This window comes from Dendrobium catenatum, unplaced genomic scaffold (genome assembly GCF_001605985.2).
Source record: "Dendrobium catenatum unplaced genomic scaffold, ASM160598v2 fragScaff_scaffold_1720, whole genome shotgun sequence".
Taxonomy (NCBI): Eukaryota; Viridiplantae; Streptophyta; class Magnoliopsida; order Asparagales; family Orchidaceae; genus Dendrobium; species Dendrobium catenatum.
The window spans coordinates 770,084-779,351 of record NW_021320182.1 but is presented as its reverse complement, the minus strand read 5'-3'; the positions used below and the strand labels follow the sequence as shown (position 1 = coordinate 779,351).

Sequence of the window (9,268 nt, the reverse complement as noted above, 5' to 3'; positions counted from 1 at the left end):
ATGATTAAATTAATGAATCCAAACAGTGAGGAATAAGCAGATTTAAGTTAAATTGAAGCATATCTCTGAGCTATGAAAGTTGAGAACAAATAAACAAATATCACAAAAAATAAAATAAAGTTGTTATTGAACATACAGGCCTACGGGAACCTGTACATATACATGATCATACAGTCCAATGTTAAATAGCTCTTGTAGTTAATACATAAATACAAACAGTAGTAGGTACCTGAATCATCAACCTTCTATCCTCGGTGCAGATTAATTCAATCTCCAATGGCAATTAGCTTGAATCTGCACCTGCTAACCCTTCAAGCCCAGCTTCAAAGGTCAATATATTAACATTATATTGATACAGAAATTATAAAAAAAAAAAAAATCTGTAGCAAATGGACAACTAAAGAATTAAGAAGAAGAATCCTACAAGCTGCAGTTGTTACTTTTGATTTTCCACTGGATTTTCATCAAGAATTATTTCAGCAGGATCACCTATCCATAATCTTCCATCCCTCCATCTGAATCTTATTCTTAATTTACCATTAGCATCTACTCCCATAACTTCACCAGTACTAGAAAATGTCTCCATTCCCCAACCCCATCTGGGCATTTTCAAACCAGGTCTAATCCTCACCTTATCGCCAACCTGGAAGGCTCTGACTTTCTCTACCTCACATTCCTTACAAATCCATAGCTTCTCAGAGAAACAAAAAGAAACCCAAAGCTCGCCATCCTCAGCCCGATGTACAACTCCGATACTCGATGGGTTTACATCCCCCCACTGATAAGTAGGTGTTGTGACTGTCGCTCTAACTCTCACCCAGTCGCCGACACAAACTTCCTCTTCCTCGACTCTATCCACCTCTGCCGGGTCCATCATCCATGCCTTTGATCCAGCTGGAGTGTAGATCCTAAGCTTTCCATCTGCATCGATGGAAGATATAGTTCCGATACTCGCATGGCTATGACCCGACCAGCCAAACCTCGGTTGCTTAATGCTTCTCATAATCCTCACACGCTGACCTGCAACAAGCTTATCAAACCTTTCAAGTTCAACCGAAGGTCCCACCCACCGGTCTTGCTCTCCACAGAAGGCGACCTGCACTTTTCCATTCCAGATTTCTGATTCATATTCTAATCCATGTACTATACCTGTGCTTCCAGGTTTCAAGGATCTCCAGACAGAAGCATTATTTCTGAGCTTCACCCAGTCACCAACCTCAAATATATCTTCCTTCTCAAGATCTGCAGGGTCTCCCTTCCAAAGTCCAGCCATGCCGAAAAAGGCTACCCTTACTTCACCATCAGCATGAACCCCAGTAATGATTCCAGTGGACTCATGATTAGCATCCCTCCAGCCCCATCGAGGCTCTACAATTCCACTGCGAAATCGAACATAATTCCCGACTTTCAAACACGGAACCTTCTCAACATCCATGTAATGTGCCACGCATTTTCCTTTCCTGAAGCAACCTGCAAGTTCTAAATATCCAGAATCTTGAATGCTATGAACCACAGCTATGCTATCCTTTCCTATACTATTCCAGTCATATGATGGCCTTGATCCTAAACTAGGCTTCAGTCGAACCCAATCTCCAACTTCAAATCCGGAAAGCCGCTCGGCATCACCTGGAGCAACTTTCCACAAACTGCTCCTACCAGCAACCCTTAGCTGCATATATAGCAAATGAGTTAAATATTTTCCAATTTAATCTAAGGCTAAAGCTAAAATACTCACATTTAGTGTTCCATCCATGTCTACCCTTTCAATCTTCCCAATTGTAGCAGCAGTTTCATTAGACCATCCAAGTTTTGGCTGTGATATGTTAGGCATAATATGAATCTTTTGTCCTATTTCAAATGGAGGCACCTTCTCCATGTCGGCCACCGAACAACTGAAAGGTTTGCTTCTAAAGCAAAAGGCAACACCCATATCGCCATCATCCTCAAGGCTATGAATTATCCCAATGCTGTTACGGGAAACATCTTCCCAACCATATTTCGGAGAAGGTACCGAGGCCTTGACTCTTACCCAGTTCCCCACCTAAACAGAAAGGAATATCGTCAATATAAATTTAAGAGTAAAACAAAGATAAAACCTTTTTATAACAGAAAAAATGAATGAAAGCAAACCATTGTATACCTTGAAACTCTCTACCTTCTCCATATCAGAAGGATCAGCTTGCCAAGGACTCGAACGATTTGGAATTTCGATTATGAGCAAACAATTACTCTCTATGTCAGTTATTTTTCCAACACTGTGATGAGTCTCACCACCCCAAGCATATCTAGGTTCTCCAACAGATCTCTTCACACATACTTGATCACCAATCTATGAGCCAAACCAAAATAAACAGATAATAAAGAGCACAGAATAAACAAGAAATCATCAAAGCATAAAATAGAAATATATCTAAGTACCCTGAATGGGTCAACAGTCTCTACTTCCTCTGGTTCACAATGCCATGGGCTCGGCAAATAACAAAGACCCAGTAAAAGACTGCAATCCGGTCTGATTGAGTATACTATTCCTATGCTCCCTGGAGTGACAGCTTCTAAACCATGTATGGCAGCTGTTAATGAGGGGCGAATCCTCACCCATTCACCGACCTTAAATTCTTCAACCCTTTCCATTTCAGCAGGATCAGCTCTCCAACCCCTGGAGGCTCCAGGAAAACCAACTCGAAGAATTCCATCATCATCGACACAGAGAACAGTTCCGATACTATCACGTGATTGACGACGCCAACCAAACCTGTATTTAACCAGATGAACTATTCACCCAGATTATAGAAAAAAGCTACTAAAAAGTATATTCAGAAAACAGCCAATGCAAAAAGTAAAACACAAACTACATTAGAGAAACCTGCTAATGTGACACATGGTGTGCATTATAGATACTGAACTGGTTAAGAACAAGAAGGTGCTCGCTAGAGAACCTAGCACTTAAGGTAAGGCATTAGCAAGATGCTTCAAGGTGGTTACATGGTAAATTGCATGGCATTCATTGAGCACTGGAGTGGCTTAAGACGTCAGCAACTTAAAATTTTTATCAGCTCAACAACTCAAAATGAATGCAAACAACAAACCCAAACAAGGGACAGATGACTCAGGTTGCATGATTAAGAACATATTTTTTAAAATCATCTAATCATGCAATAAACAGAAGCCAAATCTTTTAATGAATATCTAATAACTTAAAAGAATGTTTACTGATAAAAAGAATATCAAAAAGCATTCTCCCTTTATGATTCTTGTAAAGTACACATCGAACAAGTATTCAAATCATTTAAATGATGGTTAGTTAACAGGTAAATAAAAAAAAAGAAGTTGATCAGAAAGCTGATCCTTGGTACAAGCAACTACTAAAATCTACAATTTTATTTTACAAAACGCCAACTTTGCATGTCATCAAATTCGCGCTTTGTCTGTTAAATGCTAGCAAGCAGGTTACTACAAATAGATATTATCTAAATAACGAAAATTTCCACTAAATCTTTAGAGCAGTACACGAGCAGTAAAGGGGCAGGGGTGCCAAGCATTATATCGGAATTAATTATCACTGCAAAAGATGACACAAATAGCACAAATAACTGCATAGTGAGAATTTATTAATAGCCAAGTAACCTACAAGACAAGTAAGAGAAACATATGCATCAAATATAGAAACCTGATATGATAATTTCTATGCAATAAAATCAAAGCCCACAAACCAATAGATGTAATCATATTAACTCCTACACACTAACTTTAAAAACTCATGAATACCTAAAACTTGGTCTTTTATGAGAATGGACAGGCAAGAAAATCAATGTCTGCGCACCAAGAGACACTCTCACATTACTTCTACACAGAATCTTTAAACGACCATGGAAATCAAAACTTGAAGAGACAATAAAGATAAAAACTCATTAACGATAATTATGCAAAAGAATGTTTTTCCATGAAGACGAAAGGATAATAATTCTTAGATTGCCACTTATACATGCATTTCAATGCTTCCAGATACAGCTGGAGGAAATACTGTCCTTGTGCAGAGCATTCCCATGAAAAATACATTCCAAATTATGGAGAACGCAAGGGCATATATAATAACAGAAATATAAGTTGTGCAACTCGCCTAAAAAATGTATTATTTTCCCCTAAATTCAATACCTTGGCTCTCCAACATCAGCTTTTAGTTGTACATGCTGTCCCCTATTTAAAGGGATGATTTTTATAACCTCATCTTTCAAGACATGAGCCTCCCCAGAGCAAAATGAAACAACAAGATTATCATTGTCCAGAATGGACTGCACAAAACCTACACTCTTGTGCTTTGCATCTTGCCAACCGTATTTAGGAGTGCTAAGATTTCTCCGGAACTTTACCCAGTCTCCAACTTCATACCTAAACAATGCACGTAAATATTTTTAGCATAGTAGGTACGAAGGATAATTTAAATAACAATAACCAATTTAGGAGAAAGACCCAAGTAATGAACATCAACTGTGTAAGAAAGAAGTCTTCTCTGCTCACATGGTTGGGGATAGATGAACTCCTTTACTTGCAAGTGCTTCCATCAAATCTTCGGATATCCATTCTCGAGGAAGGGCTTCCAGAAAATCACGCAATTTCCAGCCTCTATTATCCATAGTAAGATAAAACGTTAGTCTCTCACTAATGACTAAATTCACAAAACAACAGCTTTCAAGCTAAAAATAGTAAGTTAACAAGATCAGCTAGAGATGTCATACAAAAATGTGAAATCATCCTACAATGTCAAACAAAAAGGTGTGCTTTAACGTTTACTAAGCTTCTCTTAGACTCAGTATAAGAAATAAAATCAACTAGCACTCAAATTAGCATACTTACATATCTTTTTCATGACTATTGAACATTCTAATGAGATTGCATATGTTCCACAATAGGAAAAGTATGACTGCTATGTTCAAACGTCTGTTTTTGAATCAATTCCATAAGTAGTGTATAGCTAAGTCGAAGTTTTCCGATGGTAGGAAATCCTAGAACCTATAGGGACCATTATAAGGTAGAAACAGCAGGAAAAAAAAATATAAAAAAAATTATTATGAGCCATACCAGCAACACAGTTCTACATAAAACTTCTACAAATTCATTGGGACTAGTTTAGTTACACTGCTTCAAACAATTTATGAAAAACAACATTAGCTAACGTAGCGACAACTTCATGCCATAAATCAAGACCAATCTAAGAGAATACATTAGACTAGATTATGTATGAGAACCGTCTAAGTGATATTGACTCACATGAGAAAAAGTTGTGCTCGCTGAGCAACACCAGGTTGAATTCTCACAATATTCCACAGCTATGACTGTTGCAATATGTCTACCATCTTTTCATAATACTGATTTTTAGCAAAATGGCTTCAACAATAAATTTCCAGGAAACTAAGCTTAATGTCAAATATGGTGGAAGAGTTTATTGCCATCAGCAATACTTAATTCAAGAATTTATGCTCCAAAATACTAATAAGAGGATTTTCCAACAATTACCACACCCATTCGCAATGACGTGTGACCAATAATTCAGATTTAATTTAAGAGTTTTTCTCAAATAATATATCTTAGAACTTTTTAGAAGATACATAAAAGTGGATATTATTACTTTACTTAGAAGTGACCCAATAATTGTTCTTACAACCTAATCTTTTAAATTAGATATTTGGATTACTACAGTTTATTTAACAATTTTTTCTAAAATGTGAGTCTTATTACTTCACTTAGATGTAAAACCCGAAAACGACGATCGTAGGTCGTCGCATGCTTTTTGATGCATCGCGACGAAACTTAAGTGAAAAATTAAGGTTAACGGAACTTGAAAAAAATAATTTTGTAAAATTCTACGCAAAATTTTGATCAATTTGATGTATAGAACTGATAGTTAATTTTGTGTATTTTGAGAAATAAAAATTATGGAAGTTTATAAATGCCAAATCTACCCCTAAGCAAATAAAATGTCGGAATTGTTTAGGTGAGGGCATATGAGTCATTTGGCAAAACCCTTTCTCCCTATTATAGCAAAACCGAGCCCCCTAATCCCTCATTCGCACGGTTTGAGCGGAAGAAGCAAAAGGGGCGGACAGCTAGGGGCGATGGACGGGCGACGGGCTCCTCTCCGGCGGCGATTTTTCGGCGAGAAATTTAGTGCAAATCGAAGAGGACGATAAGGGGATTACAAAGGTATGATTTATTTAAAGCGAATCTCTCTCAATCTCAAGTTATTTGGAAAAAGCAAATCTAGGGTTTTACAAAAATTTTCCAATTTTTTCTTTACGAAATCAATAGAAACGATATAGGGGAATGATTTCACGATAGAATTGAAGTTTTTAGAGAAATTTTTTGAAATCGAAAATTTAGGTCTTTTATCTAAAATCTAATTTCCTTAAAGTACTTTTACAAAAATTATTTCTGAAGGTCTTAGGAATGTTTTAAAAAAAATTGAGTTTTTGAAATAAATTTCATTTTTAGTAATTTCTTAATTAATTAAATCCGAAAATTAATAGATAATTATTAAAATATGTTTAGGGATAATTTTGACATAATGATTTAAGTGAAATTGAAAATTTAGGGATTTCTAAATATTGGATTTATAATAATTTCGAAAATAGAATTTTAATTATTTTCATTATTGAAAATATTTGTGATGCGTGGTTAGTTCAGTTGTAATTATCCTTAGGTGTGGATTAAGGAGATGACATGTGGTTAAGCAGCGTCGTGCAGCGTCTTGATTGTTGTTCGATACTTGCAAAGATAGGTGATTAAATTTAAATTAAGTTTATGAAATTTAATTAATTCTTATTGTAATTTCAAAAGTTTCAAGTTAATGTTTATAATTTCTTCATTTTTTCTTTAGCCTTACAATTATTGTTTATACATATAGTATATTACTTAGAATGTTAAAGCAAATTAAACAATTTTTTTTAAAGCAAATTAAACAACTTCATGCATAAGAGATACATAATTTTCTTACCCGAAAAATACTGAAGAACGTATGATGTAATGAAAAATTATTAGTCTCCCTGAGGAATATAAGTATTATAAAGTGCATGTGCATGACGATCCGGAAGTGCAAAAATAATAATGGGGTTCTACGGAGTCAAAAGATAAAAGGGGCTTGCAAAAGCCAAATGGTAATGGGGTTCTTTGGAGCCAAATGGTAAAAGAATGGCCAATGACAGTGTACCTGATCAGTACAAAACTCTGGTATTTTCGAGACAGGTGTTTATTATATTATGATTATGAAATTTATGCACTTAATGAAATGATTTAAAGAAAAGAAAAGTTTTTATGAAAAAAAAATGAAGAATGATTAAAGAAAATGTTTTAAGAAAATGATTATGGAAATGTTTTATAAAATCATGCCTATAAATGTTTATTATAATCTTTTATTGTTTCATTTTTCATGCTTAATGGCATGTTTAAGAAAGAAAAAAATTTATGAATTTAAAATAAATGTTTATCACCTACTGAGCATTGGCTCATCCTATTATTAGAAATATTTTTCAGGATATATTATTAAAAAGTAATGACTACGAGACGACAGTACACCTATCGTCGTAGAGGACCTCAAGAAGAAAAGTTTTATGTTTACTGTTTTGAGTTTGAGTTAGTGGTTTGTATCTGAACAATTTGTTGGAGTGTGTAATTGTGGATGTTTATGTTTTTAGTTTTGTGTGAGAAGAATCAAATTGGATGAACTTTTAATTGATGTTTTAGTTGGCTCTTTCTTTTTATGTGATTGACGATGTTGATATTTTGTCATAAAAGTTTAAATGAAAGATTATGTCTTATGTTACGGTGTTTTCCGTACGACTGTCTGCTCCTGTCCCGTTAATTCGGGCTAGCTGGGTCGGGTCGTGATAAGAGTGATATCAGAGCAAATGATTTAATACTGATCAATGAAAGAACCTATAGGAGAATTGTATGTGTCTTAGAATGAGTAGAAAGTATGAATTTTATGAATTATTCATCTTATGATTATTGTGTTTTATCTTATGAATATGGATCATGAGTAGAATACCACTGATAGCATTGATGTGGAGGAATGGAGGGAGCTACCAACAGTAGCTGAATCTCAGAGGAATAATGATAGTTCAACTATGGAGTCATTTGCTCAGATGATGGAAGCAATGACTTAGATGATAAAGACCACGCAAACTCAGAGCATTGGCAATGGAAGTGGAAGTCGTTATGGATAAGAACTTGAAACTACTTCAAGATATGAAGCCTATGTTTTTTTCAAGTGGCGGGCCTATAGACTGAAGATTAGCTGATGCGGATAGAGAAGATCCTAGAGGGCATGTCTTAACCAGAAGATAGGAGAGTGACACTTGTTGCTTATGCTTTTGATGGTGAGGCAGAAAGGTGGTGGAGTCAATTGTAAGAAACTTTTGGAGGGCGACCCAGCAATCAACTCTCCTGGGAGGAGTTTGTGAATGTATTCAGAGGCTGGTATGAGCCTATGTCAGTTAGGAGACAGATGCAGGATAAGTTCAACATATTAATTCAGGGAGATCGATCTGTTTCTCAGTATGAGGCAGAGTTCATAATGTTGTCCAGGTATGCCCCTCACTTGATACCCAATACTAAAGAGAATGTGTCACCGCTTTCTGAATGGATTAAAGGGCATAATACGACAGCCTCTCATTCTTTTTGGACTAAAAGATTATTCTGTTTTGGTGAAAAGAGTCAGAAGGATTGAGATGGACATGCAGGGAACTCAGAAGAGGGATTTTTAGAAAAGGAAGATGGAGGGCAAATCAAAGCCCTCTCAGTTTGCTCAATCTACTCAATCTGAGATGTCTACTTAGAAGAAGCCCAGATCCAACAACTTGGACAGTATTGCTTCAACTGTTATGATGTAGGAGAAGGGAGAGTGTCTCTCTAGCACTAATACTTATTGCTGGTGCCATCAGCCTGGACATATGGCGAAGTCTTGCCCTCTTTTGGGACAGAGATCTGCTACAGAGGTAAGGTCAGACAACAATACTCAGAGAACTGCTGGCAGACCAAGAGCTTTGAAGTCTATAGCTTCTGTTCCTTCTCAATGTCAGACTCATCAAAATGTTCAACCTCGAGTCTATGGATTATCCCAACAAGAAGCTAAGGGATCTCGTGATGTTGTTACAGGTACGCAATTTAATTAAACGTCAATGAAAGATTTTATATGAAATGAATGAACAATGAATGATATGCTTTATAAATGAATATTGTGACTTGTTTATGATTATGAACAATTCTTATGTGCGAT

General features: G+C 35.9%; 1 protein-coding gene across 3 annotated transcripts in view; it reads right to left on the bottom strand.

Annotated features, from left to right (window-relative positions):
* Window positions 1–41: 41 nt before the first annotated feature.
* LOC110097909 (E3 ubiquitin-protein ligase KEG) overlaps window positions 42–9,268 on the bottom strand; it is a 55,805-nt gene continuing 46,578 nt past the window's right edge. For 2 of the 3 annotated variants that reach the window (XM_020824556.2, XM_020824558.2), the window contains exons 11-16: window positions 4,516–4,620; window positions 4,153–4,386; window positions 2,419–2,752; window positions 2,141–2,329; window positions 1,736–2,041; window positions 42–1,669 (exon numbers count right to left, since the gene is read on the bottom strand). In XM_020824556.2, the coding sequence (XP_020680215.1) occupies window positions 437–1,669; window positions 1,736–2,041; window positions 2,141–2,329; window positions 2,419–2,752; window positions 4,153–4,386; window positions 4,516–4,620 (2,401 nt within the window). In that variant the 3' untranslated portion in view covers window positions 42–436. The remainder of the gene's footprint in view (window positions 1,670–1,735; window positions 2,042–2,140; window positions 2,330–2,418; window positions 2,753–4,152; window positions 4,387–4,515; window positions 4,621–9,268) is intronic. The other variant, XM_020824557.2, reaches the window with a different exon arrangement.